At 40.7% G+C, this 27,747-nt stretch overlaps 2 protein-coding genes and 1 long non-coding RNA gene across 4 annotated transcripts; 2 read left to right on the forward strand and 1 right to left on the reverse strand.

The window, feature by feature from the left end:
- The first annotated feature begins 353 nt into the window (after window positions 1–353).
- LOC148340589 (protein-serine O-palmitoleoyltransferase porcupine-like) lies at window positions 354–11,607 on the forward strand. Its single transcript, XM_088290528.1, has 15 exons — window positions 354–492; window positions 1,653–1,798; window positions 1,876–2,068; window positions 3,480–3,523; window positions 3,600–3,781; window positions 3,866–3,996; window positions 4,077–4,097; window positions 4,184–4,198; window positions 5,517–5,642; window positions 5,719–5,819; window positions 6,435–6,511; window positions 6,592–6,655; window positions 8,178–8,263; window positions 9,899–10,009; window positions 11,042–11,607. The coding sequence occupies exons 2-15, from the start codon at window positions 1,663–1,665 to the stop codon at window positions 11,141–11,143; spliced, it is 1,389 nt and encodes a 462-aa protein (XP_088146654.1). The 5' UTR covers window positions 354–492; window positions 1,653–1,662; the 3' UTR covers window positions 11,144–11,607.
- A 2,585-nt stretch (window positions 11,608–14,192) lies between these two features.
- LOC148340590 (uncharacterized) lies at window positions 14,193–15,917 on the reverse strand. 2 transcript variants are annotated; one of them, XR_015842536.1, is made up of 5 exons: window positions 15,772–15,917; window positions 15,644–15,675; window positions 15,482–15,551; window positions 14,524–14,670; window positions 14,193–14,454 (listed from the first exon to the last, which is right to left on the reverse strand). It is a non-coding gene; the product is annotated as an uncharacterized LOC148340590 (long non-coding RNA). The 2 variants fall into 2 exon arrangements; XR_015842535.1 differs by having other exon boundaries at window positions 14,193–14,670; window positions 15,772–15,904.
- A 1,630-nt stretch (window positions 15,918–17,547) lies between these two features.
- wdr13 (WD repeat domain 13) lies at window positions 17,548–26,959 on the forward strand. Its single transcript, XM_088291724.1, has 10 exons — window positions 17,548–17,650; window positions 18,110–18,201; window positions 18,575–18,806; window positions 19,354–19,463; window positions 19,730–19,860; window positions 21,270–21,577; window positions 23,936–24,116; window positions 24,771–24,912; window positions 25,006–25,124; window positions 26,307–26,959. The coding sequence occupies exons 2-10, from the start codon at window positions 18,161–18,163 to the stop codon at window positions 26,489–26,491; spliced, it is 1,449 nt and encodes a 482-aa protein (XP_088147850.1). The 5' UTR covers window positions 17,548–17,650; window positions 18,110–18,160; the 3' UTR covers window positions 26,492–26,959.
- Window positions 26,960–27,747: the final 788 nt, after the last annotated feature.

Below are 27,747 nucleotides of genomic sequence, written 5' to 3' on the forward strand. Positions count from 1 at the left end.
TTAGCGTCGGTCACTCGTGCTACAAGTGAAGATAAACACTGTAGAAAATGAATGGATCATGTCTCAATGTTGGAACATCATTATGAAAAGTAAACATTAGGGATTATGGTTATATAAACCACCTTTTTCTAGCAAAGTTAATTTAATGATGTATTTTCCCAAAGCTGTCACAGTCAAATGAGCGTTTCTTGATCTCCCTGCACGCTGTCCGCATTGTATTGGTCGAAAGGAGCCAGAATACCTGCACACGAGTTGTTATAGGCTAAGACTGCTGTCACTCGCCGTCCTGATTGGCCATCACTCGCAGGCGAGCTCGACGATTGGCGGACGCGTCTTCCTGTGGCCGTGCTGGACGGCTTTTGGTGCTGATGCTGCACGTCATCGAGTTCTAAGCATCATCTAGACCGAGTGAACACCAAAAACACTCGTAGCAAAGTGACTGTAAACGGGCGGGAAAGAAGGAAGGAGCCAACAGCAGCCTCTCAACGAACGGTAAGCTTCTTTCCCGGACGTAAACAGACGAACGCGCGTCGACGCATAGCCGCTATTGGCGTGTGTGGGGCTGAGGTGGTCGACACTCAAGTATAAATCCTACCGAGTGGTGGGAGGAAGGCGAGCTAGGTCTTCGCCAGCTTCCAACAAAAATTCTCACAACACGCTATGGGCGATGAGCGGAGTCTATTGGACGTCCTCTTGCCTGTGTTGCGTTCGTGGAGGTCGCGCGCGGAGCAGCTGTGAGTCAACTCGTCCCCCCGGTCCACTGCATTGCGGAGCCACAGCGTGCCCCGTACTCGCTGCACGCTGATGCGTTCTCGTAACCCACTTGGGCATGTCATATGTGTGTTGTCATGGTATCGTTCCGTACAGACTCATATTTTCTTTCACTACGACATGCAATAAGCATTTGTAACATTTGAGATATCATAACGCCACGGATGTGCAATACAGTCTTCTCTACAAGCTCATATTTGATGATTTTATTAATGTTCTCAGATTTTAACCAATAACCTGAAATTGATTAGTAGATATCACCAGTTGGTGCCTTTGGGACTTCCTCATCTAATTTGCAAAAATCAGGTGTTTCTTTGAACTTCTTAAGTCCATTTTATGATGTTGGAACTGTTTGTTAGTCAAGCTCCTATACTTTTTTATATAATTTTCAGTTGGATACTTGATTACTAAAATAGCTGCAGCCCTACTTGTATGTGGAGTTGGGGTATACTGTGAATATGCAGGGGGCGGCACTGTGTTTGACTGTTTAGTACGTCCGCCACAAAGTGCAGAGGTGCAGGGTTCGATTCCGGGCCCTGGCCTTCCTGTGTGGCATTTGTATGTTCTTCCTGTGCCTGCGTGGGTTTCCTGCGGGTACTCTGGTTTTCTCCCACATTCCAAAAACATGCATGGTAGTTTAATTGAACACTCAAATTGTCCCTATAGGTGTGATTGTGAGTGGGAATGGTTGGTTGTCTATGTGTGCCCTGCGATTGGCTGACAACCATTTCAGGATGTACTGCCGGAAGACGGCTGGGATAGGCTCCAGTGCACCTGTGACCCTCATTAGAATAAGTGGCTTGGATAATGGGTGGTTGGGTCGGTGGGTGAATAAGTAGGGGCTGACTGCATGATATTTAAACAGCTTTCTACCATTTCAGACTGGCGGCCATGGGTGCGTTCAGCCGCCAGAAGTTCTTCCAGGAGCTCACTCACGGCTGCCTGCTGCCAACAGCTCAGCAGGGCCTGGAGCAGGTGTGGCAGCTGCTGCTGATCTGCCTGCTGTGTCGACTTCTCTGGATGTTGAGTGAGTATTTTTGTGTCCCGTCAGTCCCGGTACACCACAGGTGGTCACATTCGTCTTGGTCTCCTTTTCTGTGGCAGGCTTCCCCTCCATTTTGAAGCATCTGGCAACAGTGGCAGGAGGATTCTACGTCCTCTACCTATTTTTTGAACTACACATGATCTGGGTGGTGCTTCTAAGCTTGCTCTGCTACCTCTTCCTCTTCCTGTGTCGCCACTCGACCATGCGAGGCACCTTTCTCTCAATAACTGTGCTCATCTATCTGATGCTGGGGTAAGAACATCATCAGCCTTTGACATACTTTATAGTACTACTTATGTCATTGAGTCCCCTGTAGTCTATGCACGAACGGAGAGTCTTTGCTTTCTTGTCAATAGAAAAGAAGCCCACAACAATGAAATATACTTCCTTAGGGCCTCTTGTTCATATTTAGAAATCTTATAAAGTCTACCGATGAGGAATGGGGGCATTGGAAGCTCAATGGCTTAATCATATGGCTGAAGCGGAGGAAAAAAATTGGTCCTTATCCTTGCTGAAAACAAACTTAAGGTCATAATAAAGACACAGGTGAGCCCTCTTGCCCCGGATGCATTCCTTTGTACTCAGCTGACCGTCTTCGAGTTGGTCTTTTCCCCCTGCGAAATTATTAAGTGTAATCGCCAACGATAAGATCCTCCAAATTTGGGGTCTCATCTTATGCTTCAAGCTCATCTTTGATGACGGTGTTTAAATCCCAGCGAAAAATCCCGCCAAGTACCAGAACATGTCTTTTGCAAAAGCTGAGACAGTCGCTTTCAGCCCTCTAAGGTTATCCAATGTTCTGCTTCCCCTCTGTTCCTTTTATTACAGTATGTTGGTGTGCGCACGTGTGTGTGTGTGGGCGTGTGTGGGCGGGGGTGCGTGCGTGTGTGTGTGTGTGTGTGTGCTACGGCCATGGCAATACTTTTCCATTTTGCTCCTGCTTCTAATAAGCTCCAATAAGCAAGGGTTTTAACAATTCTAGCATGGAATGTGTTTCCATATGATAACATATACAATGATTCCATCAATTAGCCAGGTGTTGGCTGCGTTCCCTCCCCCAATGGCGCAGATGCCATCTTCAACCTGCTCTAGTCTAGCGACATATCAAAAGAAAGCAAACTCCGCCCATGCGCAGTAAGACAAGACAATAAGTTGAACCTAAAATGCACTATAAAATTTGTGTGTAAAGTTGCAAAAAGTAAATGGTTAATCGCCAGCGAATTGATAATTAAATTGATCGACAATGATTTTGATAACCATCGAGTCATGAACTCGTAGTTATTCAAGTTATCACAGCACTCAGGGAGTCCACTTGCGCATATAGCAAAAGTCACGCTTGACACGGAACTTTTGATGTTAATATCCGTCGACTGCAGATTTGGGTGATATTGCCCAACATGGCAACCCCCTGAGATTGCTGAAGATCGCTGAATGCTTCTGTTTAATTCTTATTTTACAGACGCAATAGTAATCAGTTAGTTTCGGCAGTTTTGGGTTTAGTTCCACTTTGAAACTTTGGAACCGCTGACTGGCCCATGCCGAGTTAACAATTAACATTTATTTAGTGTAAATGGGATTTAATGTAACATCTCAATGGTATGATGAGCCGTTTCAGCAAATCTCCCTTGCTCAAACCGAGCCGTGGTGTGCTTGATTTGAGCAGAGAACTACACATGATGGACACCACCAACTGGCACAAGATGAGAGGTAAGCCGCACAGCCGTCTGTCCTTTTATGATTTGATTATTCAAGGCCCCTTCCAAGTGTTGTTGCGCTTGCCCAGGTTCACAGATGGTGGTGGCCATGAAAGCCATCTCTCTGGCCTTCGATCTGGACAGAGGCGTCGTGACCAGCGTCCCCTCTCCCATCGAATTCATGGGTTACATTTACTACGTGGGAACAGTCATCTTTGGGCCCTGGATCAGCTTCAAAAGCTACAAAGAGGCTTTAGAAGGACGGAAGATGGTAAATACGTTCGATACAATATCCATTCAGTGGGAATGGAAAAGTTGCATTCAGTATCTTTATTATTTTTTTTTTAATCCTCAGAGTCTGTCTTGGTTGTTCAAACTGTCTTTAAGTTGGGTTAAAAGTCAGATCTGCCTGGTTCTCTCCAACTGTGTGGCACCCTACCTCTTCCCCTATTTCATTCCTGTCTACGGAGACAAGCTGTTAAGGAGGTGAGTGGCATATGAAGGCCACATGCAGGTTGTATTGTTTTATATCATCACTCATCTGCTTACATTTGATCTTTTCAAAGCAAAAAGAGAAGGAAAATCAGGTAATGAGTTATGCACTGCATACTTAGTTTTTGCTTGACCGTTTACTCCAACTGAAAATCGTCTCTTTTGTTCTATTTCTGCGCAGAGGCTCACTGGCAAAGTAAGTATGTTGTTGGATTGTGGATTTACCGTGGGCTTTACCATGACAACTGTTGTACTTGTTTGTTGCTGATTTAGAATGATCATCAGTAAAATACTGTCGTACAGTGTATTCATCCATCCATTATCCGAACGGCTTGATATTTTTGTAAGGCATTGTAACATTATGCACTATTTAAATATAGGAAAACCAACAAAACGTACACAACATAAGCTCGAAATTCTTTTTAAAAGTTGCACCCAAGTGTTTGAAAGCAACAAGTTCTTAAAGTTAAATACAACCGAACTGTATTTAACAAATGCACTGCGAATGATAAAAACAAAGGACAAACCACTGTCATATGCAATTAAAATATTCAATTCAATGATCACCACTAAAGGGAGCCAGAGTACCACCAGTGGTCCTTGTACCACACTTTGACAACCAACGTAAACTATATACAGTAATAACATATGTACCAGTGGCTATAAAGCAAAGCGTGGAGACTGGAGGGTTTTTGTCGCCAAAATGTCCAGGTGCAGTCAATGAATAGACTGATCAAGCATTGCTAGCAGCCTCTCAAAATATCCACATTCTTGCATCAGCTTCTTCCATGACAATCACACTGTTTTGTGGTTCAGAAAAAAAAACATAACACAGTATTATTGTATGTGGAACAATTTAGCTGCGTTGCTCAGTGTGCTTTGGTTTGGGCCTTACATGCTTCAGATTTTTACATCCTAAATTTATCCTATATATGTATTGCATTGCTTTGTTTTACGTGAAGATTGCAACATCTTACAACAAGAATCACCAAAATGGCACCGGCAGGCACCAGGTAGCCCACTAAGAATCACAAGAGTAGCCGGTGAATCTCTTCTGAAAAGTGATTGCCAGTTAATGGTTATTGTGATTTTCCAGGAATATTTAAAAATGTAAATACTGGCAGAGTTTTATAGACATAGATTGCTGCATATTGATATTTATCTTTATTGTGAGAACTCAATGGCATGGCCAGTCTGAATGAATATCATTAATTATTTGTAATATCTTGTAATAATAACCTTATTAAAGGTCATTTGAGCACATTTTTGAAGTGTGAATCAAAATGGTAGCTCTTTGTATTAATCAGTACTCAATAAGTAAGTCTTGGTTTTAAAAAGGTTGACAATTGCTGTTTTGTAATTACCTGCTATATTTGTCGATACTGCCGCATTTGCCCTTTTGGTTGGATGCTAACTGCATTGTATTTTCTGCACAATGCTCTCTTTGCAGATGTTTGAGTCCAAGGAAGTTGTCTCACTTGACAGGAATGACAATTTTTTTTTCTTCACCCTAGGTGGTTGTTGGCTTACGAGAACACGCTGTCCTTCCACTTGAGCAACTATTTTGTTGCTTATTTGAGCGAGACCACAACCATTCTGGCTGGGGCTGGCTTCACAGAGGAGAAAGAAAACATCAAATGGTCTGTAATTGAAACTGCTGCAATGGATAGCACGGCTCATATATTCTGCACATTACAAGACACTTTTGCTTTATAGGGATCTCACAGTGTCAAAGCCGCTGAACATTGAGTTTCCCCGCTCGATGGTAGAGGTGGTTACATCATGGAATCTGCCCATGTCACGCTTTCTGCACACTTGTGAGTTGAAATGTTGATGCTGATGCCTTGAGATATACCACTAAAGGCCTATAAACATGAGTGAGTGGCAAATGCAAAGGCCTCATTGGAAATGCCATTAATCTATTCCAACCCCCCCCCCAAAAAAAAACCCACCAAAAATGTATTTGTGTGTTTCTGCTATTTTATAAGGAAAATAGCACTCTCTAATATTTTAATTTATAACAAGATTGCAGTAACATAATTAAATGGAAGTTTTTCTTTTTGACTCTGATTAGAAGGCATTTTTGGACCAGATTTTCTTGAGTTGATGTTTCACGAAAACCTTCCCCCAAAACCTTCACAACAATAAACGCTAAATTCTGACACACACAAAAAAAAAAAATCAATTTCTCATCTCTGGAACCCATCATCTAATTTTTCATATTGTTGGTGCGTTTTTCTCAGCTCAAAGTGTCAATTCCAGCAGGACTCAGTATTTTGACAGACGGTCATTTTTGGGAATTCTTGTCATGTTGCTATTAACATCTTGATGCCTCTTTTTTGAAGATTTGGTGGTTGCGGTTGAGTTCACTGCCATTATTCAGCGCTCTTTCCTAATGCAAGCAAGGCTAAAAAAATGTTTTTATTTTGTAGATGTATTTCAGAGTGCTCTCAAATTTGGGACTTTCTCTGCCGTCATGGTGACATACGTAGCCAGTGCCCTCCTGCATGTGAGTAACAAAGCAGTCAGACTGTGCACTGCTTTCCGCCAATTCTGAGTAACAATTTGAATTTCGGTTGTGTCCCATAGGGTTTGAGTTTCCATCTGGGTGCTGTGCTTGTGTCGCTTGGCTTCATCACCTACACTGAGCACGGTGAGAGTCTGTCGAATGCAAAGGTGTCAAATGTAAAGCCCACAGGCCTGAACCGGCTCGTCAGATGGTGAAATCTGACCCTTGGTGATAGAACACCAACTGCAGTCTTTAAAAGGATCATCCAGCGAGGATGGTCCATTTTTCAACAACACCCTCATTTTAACATTTTTTTTTTTTATCAGGAAAATTATATTTTTATATATGACCAGCCCCAAAATGTATGAGGACATCTCTACTTCGGCCCACTTCAACCTCTGAAAACATCACAAAACAATTTGCCTTTCCATGGCTGACTTCAAAGAAAATGAGGACGTGAGCATCTTAAGTGTAGTTTCACTCATGTCTTGTCAGTTTTCTTTATTAAGTTACCAAGATATGCAAACGCAATGCTTTTCAGATAGTTAATTGTTCCTCGGTCGTTATATATTACAATTAAATTCCTAAGCGTTAGCTTGACTTACTTATTTCACAAAGATCACTCCGGGGGTACAGCTACATCACACATCCGAAAATGATGCCAGTGCGGCCACACACGTCGGCCTCCTCGCTGGAGCTTTGGTGCTCTGAATCTTTCAGTCTGTCCATCCATCAATCTATTGATACTCCCGAGGCGGCCCCTCGAAGCAGTGCGGCACCGCGACGCAGAATGTTAAAAAAAAAACACCTACAGCGGTTGTCGATGAGGTATGTGGTCATCCGAAATTAATGCCCACTCACACCGCAACACTGACGGCTGCAAGCAGTGGCAGACACGATGGCAGGCTGTACTATAGTACTGATGTAATTTTTACATGCAAACCTATTTTAGAAGTGCCAGTGTTCAGCCAGATCAAGTGTCTCTTTAACTAAAAGTAACTGTTGTTGCATATTTTGTCCACTCGATGGCACACTGACAGCTACTAAGATGACCACATACATACACTTACTAAATGACATGATGAAAGGGAGAAGAATGCATCCATCCATCCATCCATTATCCTCACAAGGGTCAGTTCTGTGAAAATGATTCCTCCTGTAGAAAAACTGCATTATAAGAGACCGATTTTTTTTAAGACAGAGATTCATGTCAATTTTAAAAGATTTGTATCTGCAAGTGGCTCTTAAATTAAAATATGAATTTCAATATTGTTGAAATTGCACATATTTCTGCTCATATATTGAATCAAGATTTTTAACAAGATAATACTCAATAATGGAATATTTTGTAAATGGTCTTTTACTTATTAGCACAAAAACAATGACATGTTGGAATGGTCTTTAATTATTTATAACTAATCAGGCCACAAATAAACAAACTGGTCTGGCTCACTTGAGAACAAATTGGACCGAACGTGGCCCTTGACCTCAAATGAGTTTGACACTTCTGCACTAACATCTCTTGCACATTTAGTTTTGTCGTAATGGCAAATTGCAGCTGCCAATGCGCTCCATTTCTGTGCACTGCGGTACTATCATTTATCTCTCATCGCTGGGAGACAGCTATTTATGTTAATGCCTCGACCCTGTACTGTTTTTGTGTCAGTGCTGCGGAAGAGACTGGCGGCCATTTTCAACGCCTGTGTTCTGTCCAAGAAATGTCAGGCAAACTGCACCCACCAGAACAAAAAGGTGATGCACCCTGTCTGTTTTTTTCTCTCTCTTTTCTCTCCATGGCTATTTGTTCACTGTGCTTGAATAGTTTGCTGAGTCTTGCAACCTTGCCGAGCTCTCTACCGGACCACTGTTATCTATGTCTGACTATTACTTTTAGGTGGATTTAACCCCTTCCTTTTAGCATATATCCATAACCTTTGACCCGTTTGCAGGAACACACTACTGGCATCACACTGTCTCACTGATGACTGCTTGAGATTTTCCTCTGATCTCCTGGCATTAAGGAAATACTTTTAAACTCTAACAGGTCATGACATAAGGATATCATGCAAGAAATCTGAAAAAATAACAAAATAACGAGACCTGTTTTTGGCGCACCTTTTATGTCACAATATGTTTAGACCTGTCACAATTGAAAAATGCACATCTCCTCTGTGACCCCCCCTCCGCAATAATGACGGATGACACTGGTGCTATTAAAATATTTTCAAGGTGATAAATGGCTCAGACAATGGACGGCTGCTTGATTATAATTCATTCAATGAATTGATTCCTACATTGATTCAGCAGCATTGTGCAATGCTGGTGTGATAATGCTAAATGAAATTCCATGACATCCAGCAAACACGTCCGCGGAGCGCCAAATTTGACTGCCTGCACCTTAATCAAATGCACCAAAATCTTGTTAGACCACCTATGCTACGGGTTAGACCTGGTATTTGCAAATTTAAAATCTAGTCTCCTTTTTTCGACAAATTTGCACATGGGCTGGGGGACAAGGCAGGAACACCCACTGAAGCGTTGTGAGTCTATCAAATTCACAAACTCGCTGAACTACACCATTGCACAAAAATGACGATGCACTTGTTTTTTCGCCACTTTCTGTTACCAAATCCTCGGATTAGTTGGGGGCGAGGCAACTTGGTGTGCCGATACGCCCAGACAGATATAACACGCTCCAAAAAAAGTAGACTAGTCTTGCGCAAATGAAGTTTTGCCCATTTGTACGCTGAGTGCACGTTGTACCAATGATGGACTTTATAAAAACATAAAGAAAGACATAATGAAATTGATTTTTAAAAAATACCTTATGAGGGCAGTATTACACACAACTCCTCAGCAGCAATATTCACTTTTCACAGAAGATAAAGAATATATGCCTGAGAGGGGTTATATTAGCGGTTTGCGAGTGTTGCTGCATCTTTTTGTATTCATACATAAATTACAACCATGCATAACTTTGGTTACAGCTATCCTCTTGTTGGTCTATACATCCAAACAAATTCTAAAATTCCAAAAGATATAAGGAATACTCCGTCTAAACTAATGTAGGAGATGATGTGCTTTAATTCTCAACTACTACTCTAAACTAAGTCTGCAGCGGTCAAAATGCAGCAGCTTCAACGGTCTGCCGGGCCTTGTCAAGTGATATAATTTAGAGTTTACTGTGTATGGCTGGATGCCCAGAAAAAAAAAGCTGTTATGCAGGATTGCTTGGACAAATCCTCAGCAGAAGGAATGGGGGAAGAATGATCCCTGCAAACAAAGAGATTCCTGCATCGACTTATTTGTGTATATAATATAACATGTGCGCGCATACACACAAAATGCACTGACATAATGCTGAGAGTGTTGCCTCGTCCTTTGCAGGCATTTTGGGTGTCCATGATCAACGTAGCATTCAGCGCTCTGGCAATAGTCCATCTGACGTACTTGGGTTCAGTGTTCAATTCCAGCGTGGACTACATGGAGGAAGATGAGGTGAGCTCATCATCTATTTGAATGCATTTGTGTACTTGGGAAATAAAGTCGGGTAAAAATACACGATACAATTAGCTGTAAAATGGTTATTTTTAACCAAGCAAAGTTTCATGCACATTGATCTGATTATATACTTAATAAATACAAGATTAATTTTTATTACCTCATACAATGCTGACTGCACAGCATTTTTTTCCTGTCCACTTTGCCTAAAATTATGCTTTAGAAATATTGCATATTTTAACACTTTTTGGTCGCTTCTTATTCCAACAAGATATAATTTAAGTTTAATTTATTTAGAAAAATAAAATAAAATTCTCACGTAGTCATGTCCTGGAGTTTTCATTCAGTCCTGTGGTACCGCTCAAAAAACAATGGAATATTCACAAGTCACATGGTCCACGGGTAGTTGCATTATTCAGATCCCCTGCAGGCCATGGCAAGGCCAAAAGCAAGTACATTAATTTATTTCTGTTTAATGCATGGTGGTGTGTCAACTGTGATTTGAAATGTTAAAAACTCACAGTCTTGTCATGAATTTTTTGGGGGGGTTATTTTGTTTATATTTATTTTTATTTATTTATTTTTTTAATCAATGTATCGTGTTCAGTGAAAATGGTCTTCTTATTATTAGCATAAATTCCACGGTTTAATTAATGTATTTGCCAATTCTGAACGTTACAGCTTACCGGGACTTCCCATGAGCTCACAGTACCATTTCTTGTTCTATTTCTCTCTTACGCTTTGTGGTACGCATACTCTTATTGCTATTCTACATTGCCCAGTGTGCACTGGTATGTGCCACACACCAGTCCCTCATGAGTCGAATGTGTGGTAGAAAAAGGACGTGAAGAAGAGTGAAGAACGTAAACATATTAACGAGAGTTAAAACCTTGAAAGGTTATTTATGCAGGCCACGGGCGTGTCTAGAGGCGTGTGACATCACAGAAATTCTCTCTCTAGAAAATGTATGGATGGATACATGATTTTGATTGCATTTTTTGCTCATCTGTTTTATGCCAACCCTGACAGGAAGACATAAGCCATCACACCATTCAGAAGTGGTCAGAGCTGAGCTGGACAAGCCACTGGATCACATTTGGGTGCTGGATATTATATCGCCTCGTTCTCTAGATTAGAGAAGGGGCAAAAGAAGCAGCAATAAAGAGGGTTCTAGTCCCTGTGACTGTCAGAAAAGCAGTCGAGCGCCAGGTTGGCGCCGCTTGGCGTCTGCTGCGTGTGTCATCCCGACCTGCTGAGGACTCCTTTTGATATCCTCACCACTCTCCTTCCTCCTTTACTATGGATGCTATCCTTTTTTTTTTTTTTTTTGGAGCGCTCATGTTGTGACAGCAGTTACTGATGTCTCCCTGCGAGTCACAATCAATACCGATCAGCGTGGCAGAGATGGACTTGTCGTTTCTGGAGATTGAGCGGTTATCTCTGCAGCAGATGCGCTTTCCCTTCACCTCAAATGGTTCATAATCATATTTTCCCTGATGATGAAGATCAGTGGATATTGCACAATGTCCTTATGTTCGGTGCTTCCCACGTAAAGAAGAGAGCCAATTTTCTTTCCTTTTTTTTTTTTAAACCAATATCACTCCATGACCGACCATCTCGTTCAAGCAATGGTGAGTTTACATAAGGATGAAAAGAGCACAGATTATGTTCAAATATTTATTTTATCTGTTGCTTATTTGTTTTCTTGCAATCAAAAATTCCCACTAAAAAATGGCAGATTGAAATTAAAAAAAAAAAAATATATATATATATATATATATTTTTTTTTTTTTTTTTTTCTTTTCTTTTTTTTTTTTTTTCTTTTGGGGGGGGGAATTTTTTCAAGAGAATCTGTAAAGATAAAAAAATCGGTCCTCTGTGGCCTCGAATTAGATTTGTGAAAAACCAGGACACCTGAGGAAGAACAACCAATAAGAGACAGGTGGTGTGATTTATGAGCTGTCAATCATCTGTCACGCACTTGTTGGCACACCACCTTATTGGTGATGGAGTGTTACTAAAACACTACATGTTATTAATTTGAAGTTTCATTTTGTGCAAGGCAGATGAGGTGTGCTCACAACAAGTGTGCCTGTCAGTATCTTGATACGTCTAGTCATAAGCACACTTTCAACAAATATAACAAAAATTATTTTTTCTTAAAATTGCCAACTCCCGCTTCAAGTCTGTTACTCATAGCAAAAGTAAATCAAGCAGTAATGCTTAGTGATTACGTTGTTGCAAAAAATCAAATTGCTAATCATTTTCACATATTGTTTTATATGTTTTTTCCTTTCAGTATTTTTCTATTTAAAAAGTCAAACAGCAACTGCACTTTGTGGTGCAAAGTGACTGATGGTTGTGTTCATTTGATGATTTCGCTATTACATGTTTTAATCAGGGTGTTGCACATGGGTGTGTACACAATAATGTTTAATCCCTTCCAGTATTTATTTTGCCATAACCTTTTGTAAGAATAATTCATGTGTCATGTATTTCTCCTTAACTACAGTTTATGATGACTTTGCACTTCAAGTGATCACCTGAAAAAGTGTCCGATTGCTTTTACATACTTTGTGTAGTTGTGACATCAAAGGATTGCATTCTTACTATGTGCAAGAAAAGTGTTAGATTAGTTTCACCTGAGGGCTTTATTTTTATGAATGACGTCAATCTGTGTGGATGCAGGTTAGACACAGACGAGCAAAGCCAGCGGATCAGTGGGAGGGAGGGCCACGCCGTTGTGGGGGTATTTTACGGCTGATTTAAGTCACCGCCAATTAAAAGTGGATGCTCTCATTCCCTTTAAATGCGGTAAAACTGAGAGTCTGAACGGAGACTGGAAGAAGACGTTGCACAATCGCAGGGATCCGTGCATGAGTGGAGCATTGTTTTGGTTCTAGCCACGTTATAATGTCAGCGGTTATGCAGAGTGAGCTGGTGAGAAGTGCTGACGAGTCAAATATGTCCGCGAAGCTCAGTATCTGTCTGCCTGCTCGCTGATCAAATTCATTAAAATCTCATTGGACGAGTAGTCTACATTGCGCCACTATTTGGACATAGTCTGAGCAAACACAGATTTAGATCAACTCGCTGTCACCAAATTGTCCCTCTGCCAGCCGTATCTCAGAGGGCACTCCCTCACTGTGCCGGAAAAGGCCAGCTTGGTGCATACAGGTCTGCCAAATTGGCAAACATGTGCAAAGAGACTTGCGCTGATGCGAAAATCAGGATCAGCTGACATTTGCAGATATGCTGTCTATGAAAATAAAGCCCTGAGTGTTCACTGCTCAATCCAGCAGCCATTTTCAATAAGAATATTTTTCCTATAAATGTGAAAGAACTGATCCACCTGTGATAATTATTTTATAAAATTTTACATAAAACCTGTTTCACTGTTAGGTGCTGTTTGTTGAAATTATACACACGTCAGTAACCTTAAATAATCAGAGACATTTCGGCCGTCTAACCACAGGAAAAGAAGCACACGCACACAAACCGGCATCAACAAAACCGCTTTGATAACACTGCACATTTTTTTCTGGTAGGAAACAACTGTAGTGTGTTGCATTCATGAAAGCAATAACTTGCTACAGGGAACATAACAAATACTGAATTATCTAAAAGAAAGATTTGTTGAAAGATTATTTCACTTCCCAATATAAAATATACTGTATATTTGCAAAGTAATGGCCAATTACAACAAACCTCAATTTACAGTGGCAGCACATCAAGGCTGTCGACGTCACCTTTATTTTCACACAAGAATGTACCGGTAAGCGGTCATCTGTGCAGCATGGCCAATTTTTGCTTTAAATATAGTTCATGTAGAGCATCACATTAAATGTTATGTTCTCTTCAGAAACTTTTCTTTTCTAGGATTTAGCCATAGTTTCCTGCCAGGGGTGAAATAGCTCAAGAAATCATAGCGCTATTCATCACACATCGGCGCTTGTGATGCATATTTTGTGTGACAAAAAACAAATTGTAATTTAATGTTAATCTTCAAATTTAGAATTACATTTGAAGAAAGAACCAAGTAATTTAAAGTGAAATATTTCTTTTCCAAAGTCACAGAGAGCCACAGCAGATGGACGAAAGAGCCACATGTGGTTCCGGAACCACAGGTTGCAGACCCCGTCTATCATGAAATGAAACAGTAGTCACACACACGTTGAAATCATGTAAGAAATAGTTGTTTATTTGAATAATTATTTACAAGAAAAATGTATGGACTGTTAAACAGTCAATACTCGGGTTGATTTGGGAAAGGGTGACACACTGGGGTGTTGCTCTGAGCAATGATCAGTTTTTTTTTTTTTTGGTTTGTTTTTTCACTGGAGTACGAGAATCCAGCATGTTGGGTGGACAGTGTGGGCACAGATAAAGGTTGGGAACACGGGAAAGGGGGAGCCAGCTGAGATCCGTTTGATTTTCCTTCTCTGTGAGAGATGAGCAAATGTGGTGTTGGAAGGCCACCCAAAAATCCGGCTCCGGGGCGGGGTGCTCACCCAAAAATCCGGCTCCGGGGCGGGGTGCTCGGCTCACCCCTGCCTGCCCCGAGGACCACCGTGTTTGCGACGGCACGAGCCCAGCAGCGTCTCCAGTGCCATCTTCACAAACGCCTGGAAGTTACTGCTTCTCTCCCTTCGGCTGTCCTGCGAGGGGACGAAACATGAACAGATAGCTTCACAGGGCACTTGACTTGTGTAACATGTTGCAACAATGAAGTGATCAATCCAAAAATATTTTGAATACTGGTTAATTTATAAAATCAGTAATTTTAGTGACACATAAAAAAATATTTAAATATTCCAACATTACTGAGGCCCGAGGTTTTAGTCCTAAAAAGCACATTATACAACTAATCTGTACTATATTGTAAGGCAACTGAATTTTAATTTGAGTTTAAAATTTTTTTGCACAGCTAAAAGATTCATGTTGATGTTTGATTGCATTTCATGTTTTAAATGTTGTTAATTTCAACTGTATTTGATTCAGAAATTCTCTTGCATACTAGACAGAGCCCACATGCCACTTTGAGATTCACAGTTTTCGAGCCAATGCTTACCTCAAAATTGTTCGAATCCTCGGTTTTCAGTCTCTCAAAAGAAAATATTGTCCCTGACATTTGATTTTTTTGGGGAAAACAATATTTACCCCTAATTTCTGACAAGGACAAAACCAGTAGCCAAAAAAACACATTAATCTGTAGCCACGTATAGCTCCCAGTTTAAAAAAGGGTGGCCACTATAACATCACTCCCTCTCGTGTGATATTGCTTCGTTGTTGCTTACTTACATTGGTAATAATCAGTTAACAAACATTAATAGGAAAATATATGTGTACATACATTATACAAATTACATCAGCATTGTATTATTCAATGAAGTATTTGACAGAATAATTGTTCATAAAAATATTCAACGGCTGCTGCCCTAAAGTATAGTGCCTCATATAAATGCTTACCTCCTTGCTTCTTGTTGTCATCTCCTTTCTGATCACCTTTCTTCGGCTGCTCTTTAGGACTCTGAGGCTGCTGTGGAAGTAACGTCAAAGACATCAGAACATTTTGTAAAGGAAGTAAAGGAAAAGACAATGTCACAGATATTTTAGTAACCAATTTCCCACCTTGGTAGTTGACTTCTTGTCCGACTTGTTACCTGAAAACATTGACGTTTCCCGTTAATAATGCTGGCCGAGCAGCTCATGTGATGCCGGTTATCGTATGCCGTGGAAGTTATTGTATGTTTGCTCACCTTTCGTTCCTGGCATTTTGGCTGTGCTCCAGAGCGTGTGCTGTTTTGTTCAGAATGCAGTGCTAAACGTGCTGTTCCACACGGTCATTTATGGCCCGCACCACTGAATGGCTGGGCCAGCGGGGCCCCTTCCAGAAAGAGCAGCGCCAACAAGCAAAGAGCCCCGTCAGCTCTTTGCTGAGCCAGGCAAAACCGCCCAGCTGACCTTGTCATACTGCCTTTGTCAAGCCACTGGAACGATCCGGTCACCTTTTGTTTGTGGCTATTGATAGTGTCCCTTGCCAATATCGGAATGCACGCTTTCATAACTAGGACAGAAACAAAGTAGCACGGGTGGGTGACTCGAGTCTCATGATTTGACTTAAGTCACACTAAAGTGACCAAGTTTTAGGTCTTGGGACTTTGCTGATTTAAACTTATGAAAGACTCAAATTGACTTTGAGTTGTTGTTTATCAGTGTTGCCTGTTGGGCTACAGCTAATGAGGATTTTAATAATCAATGAAATTGTCTTAATCTGTTATGTGTCAGTGAGTTGGATAAAAAACAACAACATTTTTTTCTTTGTTTCAAGGTGAGAATAACGTGAGAGAAAATTCAAATTCACAAACTCAAATTGATTATAATTTACTTATTGGTTTGGTCCGTAACACCCGTCAGAGAATTGACCAAAATGTTGATCACTGTTTTCCAAAATAAAAGCAGATGTGAGCAAATGTCTGATTAAAGATATGATCATCAGTCAGATTTCATGGCAGACGACTGAAACCCTTTGTAAGGACCAGTCAAAGACTGTCAGCAGGCCAAATGTGGATCCCGGACTGTACTTTGCCCCGGTCTGGTTTCAAGCATTGTTAATTATCTGTTTTCTGTAGTTCTTCATGAAAGCAGGGTGATTATCTTTTGAGTTTCGTCAAAATTTGCATTTTCAAATATTTGCTTTTACTTTGGAGAACAATGAGAAATATTTTGGCAGATTTTCCCACATTATGGACCAAACCAGAAAAGATTATTGAGTCATAATAAATGTATGGAAAAAATAATCTGATCTATTACAAAAATAATTTATTTTTTCAGTCATAGTATGAATAACCTGTAAATGACATGAAGTTGAACCCAAGGCCCATAGGTTTGCCCCTTAGCATTAATCAGTACCCAGGAAGTAGCCCTCAATTTCAAAAAGGTTTGTGAGTTGAACGTTACGTTTGTTTATGCATAAAACAATGTCAGCCTGAATACACAGTAATTGGAAGAAAATGATTTATGAATGCATTTTAATGGTAAATTAATTAGTATCTGATTATTTGATAAATCAATGCAAGAATCAATTTCACAATTTTTTGTTTTTGTCACAGATGTTTTTGTTTTTTTTGGCCACAATAGTATATTGAACTCACGAATTGTTTTTCTGGACATTTTTTTAGCTTTTTGCCTAGACAATATACTTTATGACCTAATTGATTGTGTTATTAATGGATGACTCATAATTAATATTCTTCTAAGTGAATAACCAGATTATGTTAACTTTTTTTAATTTATTTTTTTCAGAATTTACCACTATTGCAAGAACATTCAACAAGATACATGGACAACAATTATGACTCACCAAAACAAAACAAGCCAGGGGTCAGAGTAAAAGGCAAAACTATTGACAAAAAAAAGACATTTTTAACATTAAAGCTTTCTTGTTCCTAGCAAAATATATTAAAAGTAAATTGAGATCCAGTTCAAGATACAAAGAATAGGTTTTATCTTTGCAAAGTTACATTTGAGAAAAATTAGGAAATTATCTTTTCAGTAACGTCATCACCTGGGCCTTCCCCTGACAACGTGGTCACGTGATTTTACCGGAAGCGCGACGATGGAGGAAAGCTAAAGAAGGTGCGTTGTTTTCTAAACTATTTATCCGCTATGTACATCCAAGTGAATTTAAACCGATGACTACATGACTGACAAACAACGAGACACTTAGTTTCATTGATGAGCAATTGACTGTCATGTGTGTCATCATGCTGTGGCTCGTCTGCTAATTGCTAGCGTAGCCGCGTTAGCATCGAACCACAAGTGGCAACAAACAAGCCAAAACACGAGCACTGGAGTTGCTTTCAGATCTCCCAGTTAATCTGTCGGTGTCAAGTTGATACAGGAGAAGAAACTGCTGAAAAGGCTGGCCGTTTGGTCGTCCACCATCTTCTGTCGTGCTGTGAAGGGTGGCAGACGGTGGTTGACTTGAACGGCCATTTCGCGTTCCCAGTTCCAATTTGTCTTAAAGTGTGCACTTGAATGTGACCCTTGTTATTTTTTTTCACTAAAAATGTTATTTCATTTGTGTTTGTGTAGGTCCTGCCCAGGCAGTGGCTTGATCTTCGCCCACTGTATTTGTTGTATCTAATGGCAGCAGTTTGGCAGCAGGTTTTGGCAGTGGACGCAAGGTGAGACCAATGCACACTTGAGAAGTAGTTCAACAACGCATCCTATGAAAAACTATTGGAGTGTTCATTCTATATCCTTCACATCCTGCTTAATGTCCATTTATGAGCGTAAACGGGATGGTCACAAACTGGTATTTAGCAGTACAATATCTTGGGAATAAGGTTTAATTATAAACGAGTGAGTTTAGAAGTGTCAGTAGCAGTGAGGAAAAAAAACATTACTCATGAAGCACTGTCGTTCTACGAGTGTGGAAAAAGATCGTACTAATACATGGACCTTAAGATGGGTATGAAGGTTATGGAATACATTCCATATGGCTTTCCATTGCACATTGATCATTTTTTTTCTGTATTGCTTTTTGCCCTACCCTAGGTACAATGCTTACCGCACGCCGACCTTCCCTCAGTTCCGAACTCAGTACATTCGCCGCCGCAGCCAGCTGCTCAGAGAAAACGCCAAGTGCGGCTTTGAGCCGGGGCTGCGCAGGCAGTATCTGAGGCTGCGCAGTCAGTTGCTGGCTTTGCGCTACGGTCCGCTATCCGAGCAAAGCAGCTTCAGGGCCAGCAGTGTGCGCAGTTCCCGTACCACACTGGACCGCATGGAGGTCAGACCCCAAGAAACACAGATGGAAGAGATGTTGTTCTGATCTGAACAGGGGTTTGCCTGGCTCAAATTCAGGCAACAGTGGTACTATTGTGATTATTAGCACATATGCTTATGATGCCCCACTGGCCCAAACTAATGCAATTGTCTCTGAAGTATTTTTATTTTCTTATTTATTTTTCTTAAAGCAATGGTCACCCACTCACCTTGAAAAATTCTGAGTTATTTTGATGTCTTTCAGAAAAGCCCAAAACACCAGGTGTAACTCTGATTTAAGATCATAATGTCAAGTCGGAGGTGGCCACCTCCAAATGTGACAAGAAATGAGGGGGAAAAAAAAATATAGATTTTTTTTTTTTTTTTTTTTTAATCGAAGCAACTGTGTCCTTGGTCACGGACTGAATGATATTTCTAAGTCACAGTGCCGCTGTTTTATGATTTCATTGTTTCAGTATTGTTGTTCAGAAATATACTGCAGCCAAACTGGTGGAAATCTTTTTGTTTTCACTCTGACACCTCTTGTCTCCCTTTCCTCTCAACATGAGCAGGACTTTGAGGAAGACCCCCGCGCCCAAGGGGCTCGTGGCCACCGGCGGTCCATCAGCAGAGGCTCCTACCAGCTGCAGGCCCAGATGAACAGAGCTGTCTACGATGAAAGGTTGTCCCGCCATTTGTGCCATATAGGGATTATGATTTGGAATCATCAATCACATTGTCGTACACTCCAATATTGTGATGGCGATTTGAAAATTGCATTTCATCCCATTGCAATACTGCAAATGCAACGTCTCAGCAAATATTGCTTTCTCCTCTATGTTGTTGGTTTTAGTTGCAGTGATGCAAATCTTTTCTAAAGCAGCTGAAGGTTGTGTAATGTGTTGCATGCTGCTGTACTGACACGCTTGCTATTGTTGGGCTCTGCAGGCCTCCAGGCAGTTTGGTTCCAACTTCTGTGGCAGAGGCGAGTCGAGCCATGGCTGGTGACACAACTTTAAGTGAAAATTACGCCTTTGCTGGAATGCACCACATATTTGACCAACATGTTGATTCTGCAGGTAGGTTGCGTAATAGATGTTTCATCCTGGGCTAGAGCTGCCCGACACGCTGTATCTTAAAAATAAAATACCCCTTTTTTCCCAACAAATTAGATAGATTTTTTCAGAATTGTTTTATTAAAGCAAGTTAGTGGCATACCATCTGTATATTCAATAAAAGGACAAGGCAAATGACACACAAAAAAAAAGTTTACTTTTTTTAATTGTTTTTTCCTCCTTTGTGAAATCCCCTTTTCCTCCTCAAACTAGAAGTGTAACAATTACAGGTAATCAATCAATCAACAACTAATCCATTTAGCAAATTAACTGACCGCTTGTTTGCTAATCAAATAATTAAATAGAGTCCTTGTTTTACTTGAAACTATCCAAACTAAGTCACTTAATCTTAATCAATTGCAAACGGGTCGTCGGGACAAGAAAGTTTTCTCGTCTAAACGAGGACGTTTCTGGTTTGGACGAGAAACTTTCTGGTTAGGATGAGAAAGTTTCTCGTCAGGACGAAAAACAAATTTCTTTTTTATTTTTTTTTCACATGTCACTTTAGGGACTCCGTTATGTAGACCAATTTTTTACTATTAATTTAATTTCTTTAATTTTTAAATTATTAACTTCATTTAGTTATAATTTAATTTACTACCATATTCTGATTTCACTGCCTAATACATTTTAAAAAATTATTGGTGCCAAAGAGTGAAATTTGTTTACAAGTATTTCTTTTTGGATTCATAGATCGTTTCGTAGTATTAGTGCAACTCTACACAGTGTATAATTTTGATTTCATTTTAAATTGCACTAAAACATTGCAGGCAAAACATTTAAGGCCATAATATTGCCTTCAATTTAAGATGCTACATCATTTATGAACATCGCAGAACTGCTGGTACCAGCTGCAAAGATTAATCAAAGTTGAATATTGTATCATCTCATTAATTAGTAAATGCATAAAGAATCAAGCCGCACCAGCAAGCATCACGAACGACTACTGTTGATAAATAGTCGACTAGCAAAATAATTGTTTGTGGCAGCTCTACTTATACACAAAACAATGAGAAAATGATTTCACTGATGTTATCTGTCTTCGTTGTTTAAGTGTCTGGCATCTCCTGTTCTCCCGACTCAAGCACAAAGTAACATATGTCCCGATAAGCTGCATGCCTCCCTTTCAAATGTTGATGAAGTTAGTCGCGGTACTCTCTAGGGTTGCAATACCTTTTGAACATACTTAGCAGCAGACCTTGTTTTTTCTCATAGCTTGACGCTGCAAACCTGAGCCAATTCCAAATGACTACGACTGTGTAATGACTGTCCATTATACAGTGAGCAGTGGCCCTCAGAAAATCAACCACAATGAGCCTGTCCAATGCCGTATGTTGAGCATGCTCTCATTCCATCGTCCTGCCTTATTGCAGTACCACGATTGCAGTTTGCCAACGACGACAAACAACTCCTGGCTTGCTGCTCGCTGGACGGCACCTTGTCCATCATGACCTTGTCCCCGCCTCCTGCCACCGTCAAGGTGATTTTGAAGGGCCATGGGGGCCCCGTTACAGACTTTGCTTGGTCCCTCAGCAACGATGTTATTGTGTCGACATCGCTCGACGGGACCCTGCGGATCTGGAATACAGAAGACGGCCGATGCATCCGGGAAGTCCGAGACCCGGAATCCAGCGAGCTACTCTGCTGCACTTTCCAGCCAATGAATAACAACCTCACTGTGGTGAGTCTTAACGTGATGCACGTTTGATTCCTACCAATGCACTCAGAAATGGTTGTCTTGGTTTTCTCAAGATCTACGCTTCTTGCACAACTAGAGAGATGCAACAACAATGAACTGACTCGTGGACAACTGATCTTATTAAATGAACTTACAAATCTTTTTATAATTGATGTAATCATTTAATGAGGTTGTTTAACTTGAACTTGTCCTAATCATCGGAATTTCAGCCTCTCAACAGTAAATTCTGTAGTTCTATGTGAAAGCAGACTGGTTAGCTTTTTGCAAAAATCTGCTTTTACTTTGAAAAACAATAATCAACATTTTTGTCTCTTTTCTGACATGTCACGGACCAAACCAGTAACCGAACCATTGTCAATTTATGTTGTGCATATTCTGCACTCTCAATTTTAAATAACGTCCTGTTTTTGAATAAAGGGATGGATATTAAAAAGAAATTCTCAAACTTAATGGGAAAAATAATTCACAGAGTAATTGATTGTCAAAGTAATCATTATAGTGATCATAATCCTCGTGTTCCGTGTTGAAAGTAGATCGGTCTTTTATGAGGAAGTCGACCCCCACCACCGCTGCCATTTGGTGCTTGAGACTGATTGTAAAATATTGGCTGAATCATATGTGTCTGACCAAAAATTAATTCTAAGACTCAGCTGTATTCGCCTGTTCCTGTCTACATGTAAATGTGATCATGTGATGCAATATATAAAGTAAGCCTACAAACTAGCAAAAAATGGGCAACAAAACAAGCTGATAGCTTCTTCAAAGGTCAAATAACAAAACAGAAGAAGAGCTTATATCATGCGTGTGGATATTCACATTCTCCGGCATTGAATCAATCAAAACAGAGCAGTACAGTTGCAACCGATTTTATCACAATGTTTGGTACAAGAAAAAAAGAAAGGTGCATTTCAGAGACAATACAGAATAATACTGCTTTGTCAGTCCAGGTGATTTTCAAGATGTGATGACACAAACGAGGTGATGAGGCTTTCAGAACTGCCAGAAAGGCACTTAATATTTTCCATCCATTTCCAACATCCTCCTTTGAGAGGCTGGATTTTCTGCAAGGATTGCAACCAAAACAAAATGACGGAGTAGACAGGACATGAGTCACGAAGATGGGACTGACTCAACAAAGAGAAGCAGGAGCTAGGCTCCAACTAATTCAAACAACTACACAGGCTTTTGTTTTTCCAGTCCGCGGCGCAAAGATAGTTGGAAAACATGCATTTGGACTTTTAGCTGATTTTTTAAAGTATTTTTTAGATATATTTTTGATTATTCCTATTCCTTTATGCCTATAGAGGGGAAAACATCTTTTATTTGAAGTAGCGCACTGTTGGGAATTTACTGGATGGAGATGAGAATTTGATGTTTGTTGAGGTAAAACCAAATCTGGACATGAGCAGAGCTGTTTATTTCATTTGTAAAAGTGCGAGAGGTGACTGTAGATCAGGGGTCTCCAAGGCTGGTCCTCGTGAGCCCCTTTCCAGACAGTCCCCGCTCACCCTCCCACCGCCAAAACACATCTGATTCGAATGAGGCATCATTAGCAGGCTTGTGCAGAGCTTGCTGATGAGCTGATCATTTGAATCAGGTGTGTTGGAGCAAGGAAACGTCTAAAACAGGATGGGAAGGGGCCCTCGAAGACCGGACTTAGAGCCCCGTGCTGTAGATGCGCTGTGGATGGATTCCGTCGTTGGTGTAGATTTTCTAGTTCACATCACTTATGTTAAGATTTAGTGTATACAGCAGTGGTTCCCAAATTGTGATACGCAGAAGAATTACTCAGTACTGTTGAGTTGCATCTAACTTTTAACTGCAATATATCTGTTCTTAGTCTGCAAGAATTGCTTGTTTTTCAAACATTTGGTTAGGTCCAATTTTTATTTGACTTGAATTAAATGGTATTATATATCTACGGTATTTTCACAATACACGATATTTGACATCGTTTTTTTGAGGGGATATTAAGTTATAGTTAATCTCAACAAAAAGTAATTTTTTCTGCAACAGATTAATTGTATTATTTCTTGTTGGAGATATTACTTCACTTTTCATAGGATTTGATTTTAGTCCCAACTTGTTGGAATGGCTCAATCACGAAAACCGATTGCCATGATATTGGTACATGGTGAGTCAAATATTGTTTGAGGAGCCACGTGGTGTGAAAAGTTTGAGAACTACTGGTCTATAGAGATTATACACCCAGTAGGCACAAGTGGTTGTATAATAGCATAATTAACCATATGCAGGTAATGAGAGAGAGAGAATTATTCTTTATTTGCATTGCTTGCTGTGCGGACAATGAGGATTGTCTCCCAACTTTTTATGCAACAGGTGGGCAACAGTAAGCATCACCTGCAGGTGGTGAACATCTCCACCGGCAAGAAGGTAAAGGGTGGCTCCAGCAAGCTAACCGGCCGCGTGCTGTCGCTCTCCTTCGACTCTCCTGGGAGGATTCTCTGGGCGGGAGACGACAGGGGCAGCATCTTCTCCTTCCTCTTTGACATGGCCACAGGTACCATCACAGCTGTTATGTCATTTCAAAGGCTCGCCTCGAACCAACATGAGTTTTCCTGCGAATTTGAATTTCATGTCACAATTTTGCAATATCACAAATATTATGGCCAATCAAGCTGCTCCTACACGGGAGAAGGAGAAGGCCCCACAGTGCAAAATCTTTTGAAAACATCTCAAACACAAACATCTGCCCGACAACATCTTCAAAAACGCCTTCTTGGAATTGGCCCATAATGGATGCATGATATTTCCACCGGACAACGAATGTACAGTCATCCCACATTTTTTTGCGGTTAAAATGCTACAACAACAAATGCAAATCCACTGTGTATTTTTACGTACCGTAATATCACTCTTGTCACACAACAGAGACCACAGAACAACTGTAACATGCATGAACCAGCAACACAAAAACTGGGTAATTTGTAGAAATTGCAATAAATGCTCGCCACGTATTGTGTAGAGCAGGCTTTGGACGTGGTCTATTTTTTACTCATTTTGTCATGCGTTTGGAGTCCATCATAGCTGGCTGTTACGAAAAGAAGTCGGACACTTTTCAAAATAAAATATTTTTCAGCCTCCAATAATAAATAAAGCAGAGGTACTGCAATTTGTTCTTCCCACAATTTCTTCCTTGACCGCCCTGATGTAGGGAAGCTGACCAAAGCCAAGCGACTGGTGGTGAGCGAAGGCAGCTCCATCTGCAGCATTTCTGCTCGCTCGTGGATCAGCCGAGAGGCACGAGACCCCTCCCTGCTGGTCAACGCCTGCGTCAATAAGCTGCTGCTCTACAGGTCTGTTTGCTAGGCACACTCACGCGTGCGCGCACACAGTCGCCACACTACCTTCCATTGTGTTTGAGCTGATGACCTTTGTCATGGTTTCAGGGTTATGGACAATGAAGGTGGGCTTCAGCTGAAGAGAAGCTTCCCCATTCAGCATGGCTCGCAGCTCGTTCACAGCATCTTCTGCCCCCTCATGTCCTTCAGACAAGGCGCCTGTGTTGGTCAGTGTCCCTGATTTAGCATTACTATACAAAAAATACCTTTTAGTAGCTTCCAAACCTTAATTTCAAGATTTAATAGTAAAATATTGCACTATTTCTTCAACTCTATGTTATATTGAGCACATATTTCCCACTCATACTGGTCAGTTAGCATGAGGTCCTGTTGTCTACAACAATTTTAATTGCGCCAAACATTTCCAGAGACATGTTTTTTACAAAAACAGACTTTTCCCCATCTCTGAAATGTTTGACATGTGATAAGTGCTTCTAAGCTGAAAATTCCGTTTCAAATGAGTTGCCTCGCCTCTTCTGCACAACTCTACATGATGAGCGTGTGAGAAAGGTTGGACAATGTCAGATTGATGTGATACGTAACAATCCTATCAGAGCTTTTAATTGGCTCAAAGGTAGTGAGGCGTAATTGATTGAACCTGCGTTTATTCCAAGGGATATGTTTTGGCACCCCCTGCAAATGTGCGGTTTCTATATTGTTTTATTAAATCACATACTTGGAGTGCTACAGAGAAAAATTTAAAAGCTAATTGGGCTGCATCTCTTCCTGTAGAGCTCAACGCTCCACACGTTTGTGGCCAAACGTGGCACTACACTGATGGCGTGCAGACTAAAATTCGGATTTGCCTGTACAGTGGCCCCTTGAGATGCAAGTGGGCCCCACTTATGAGTTTTCAAGACGCAAACCTAGGTTTTTTTTGTTTGTTTGTTTTTTTAATTGGCACACGCATTCGTCCACGATTGGTGCGAGTACAACAGGAAGTTTTATGCTTGCTGTATCCACCCAACTCCGGGATCAAAGCCGCGCCACCAAAATGTTTGAGAACACAAAGCACTGACTGGTGAGCTAAAAGTTCAGGTTGCCACTCACCTCAGCAATGTGTTTGAAGGGACGGGAAGTAAGATTTTGGATGCAATGGTCTTCTACTCTTTGAAGAAAAAAATATAACTGCGAATGTTCGAGTGATAGGATGCTTATTTAAATTATAACAGATATAAAAACTGGACTTTCTCTTGTCCTGGTGCCCAAGGCACAACAGAAAGATGAAATTGATGCTGTGTGACAAAATCCTTTAATTCCGTTGAATAATTTATTTAATGTTTTATAAATAAAATTATCCAGAGTGCTATTTTTCATTATTTAAAGAACATTAAAATTTTTGTCGTCAGTGACGGGCAGCGAGGACGCATGCGTGTACTTCTTCGACGTGGAACGTAACACCAAGGCCATTGTCAACAAGTTGCAAGGTCACGGCGGCCCCGTGCTTGACGTCAGCTTCAACTGCGACGAAAGTCTGCTGGCCTCCGCTGACTCCACGGGCATGGTCATCATCTGGCGGCGGGAGCAAAAGTAACACAAGTAAAGGCTTCCATTTGGCCAATACGCTGCTGTTCCATACCCGTCTGTAGATTTGCTTTCACCGTACTGGGCTGATTGTTGACTTTTAATGTCGTTCTCGTCAAGTGCAATCAGAACAGCAGTGTAGGAAGTGTTTTGGAAAAGTCAGGTGGGGTTATTGTGTCCGAGTGCACTTTTGCGTTTGAAAACATTCTGATGTTTGTTCCCTGATGTGTGACAGTGAGCACCTGCTGCAACAACATTTCCAACACTGTCAGTCCTACTGCTGTCGTTTGTCTAGTTGTGCTATTCATGCAGTACGTGTCGTCAAAAGGCCTTAATTGCTTTTCAGGTGTGCTGTACCTTATTTGTGTTTGAGTGCATTATGCACGTTATAAGTTTGTTTGTCTGTGTATATGCGTATTTATTGCAGATGCTTATGATAAAATGTAATGCTCATAAAAAAATAAACTACTGGAACTGACTGCCTCAGTTTTTCCCCCCCAACAAATTACAGCACTGCATCACATTTCCAATCAACCCTCCTCTGTCACAGCTCGAAATATTCTTGGAAAAAACAACTTTGAAGTGTTTGTCCAGAATAAATGTGAAGCATTTTGCGCTCAATTGGAGTTCTTGAGTGTCGCAACAGCTTTCTTACTTGGACTAATGACTTTGCAAGTCTGCGGTCGTGTTTTGTTGTGTAGTGTGTAGCTTAATGCTTAAAAAAAATATATCTAGGCACTGTAGAGTCCAGACTCATCACCTTAAAATCTAAAAGTACTAGTTGTGTGTGTTAAAATGGTCTTCTCTTGTTGACTTTTCATGATTCCATTCCTTTTTCCCTCAGTATTGAGTGAGTTTATATTTTTTTCCCCCTCCACTTGGTTGGGACAACCGTTCCTGACTAACACATTTTTTTCTGGATTTCTTTCAGTGTCTTTTAAAGTGTCTGGTGATTCCCTAATCTTTTCTCAGTAGTTGGAATGGTAGTCAAAAAGCGTTTTCCAATTGAGAGCGCATTTACCATTTACAAACCATTACCGCCGGCAGACAAGTCTTCAGTTAGCCTATCACACTGTACATCTTTTTTAACACAAGGATCCAAGCAATGTTTTCCTGAAACTGAAATGCTTCATGCAGAGTGCAGGTCATATGATCACAAATTCGAGCTAACATAGTTTGCCTGATAGCATAATTAGACAACTTGGCTCTTGTTTATTTATTTTTTTTCTTGTTTTCTGGAAATGTTCTGAATGGAGGAAAGTGAAA

This window comes from Idiotropiscis lumnitzeri, chromosome 3 (genome assembly GCF_059441095.1).
Source record: "Idiotropiscis lumnitzeri isolate Australia: NSW breed Sydney's pygmy pipehorse chromosome 3, RoL_Ilum_1.0, whole genome shotgun sequence".
Taxonomy (NCBI): Eukaryota; Metazoa; Chordata; class Actinopteri; order Syngnathiformes; family Syngnathidae; genus Idiotropiscis; species Idiotropiscis lumnitzeri.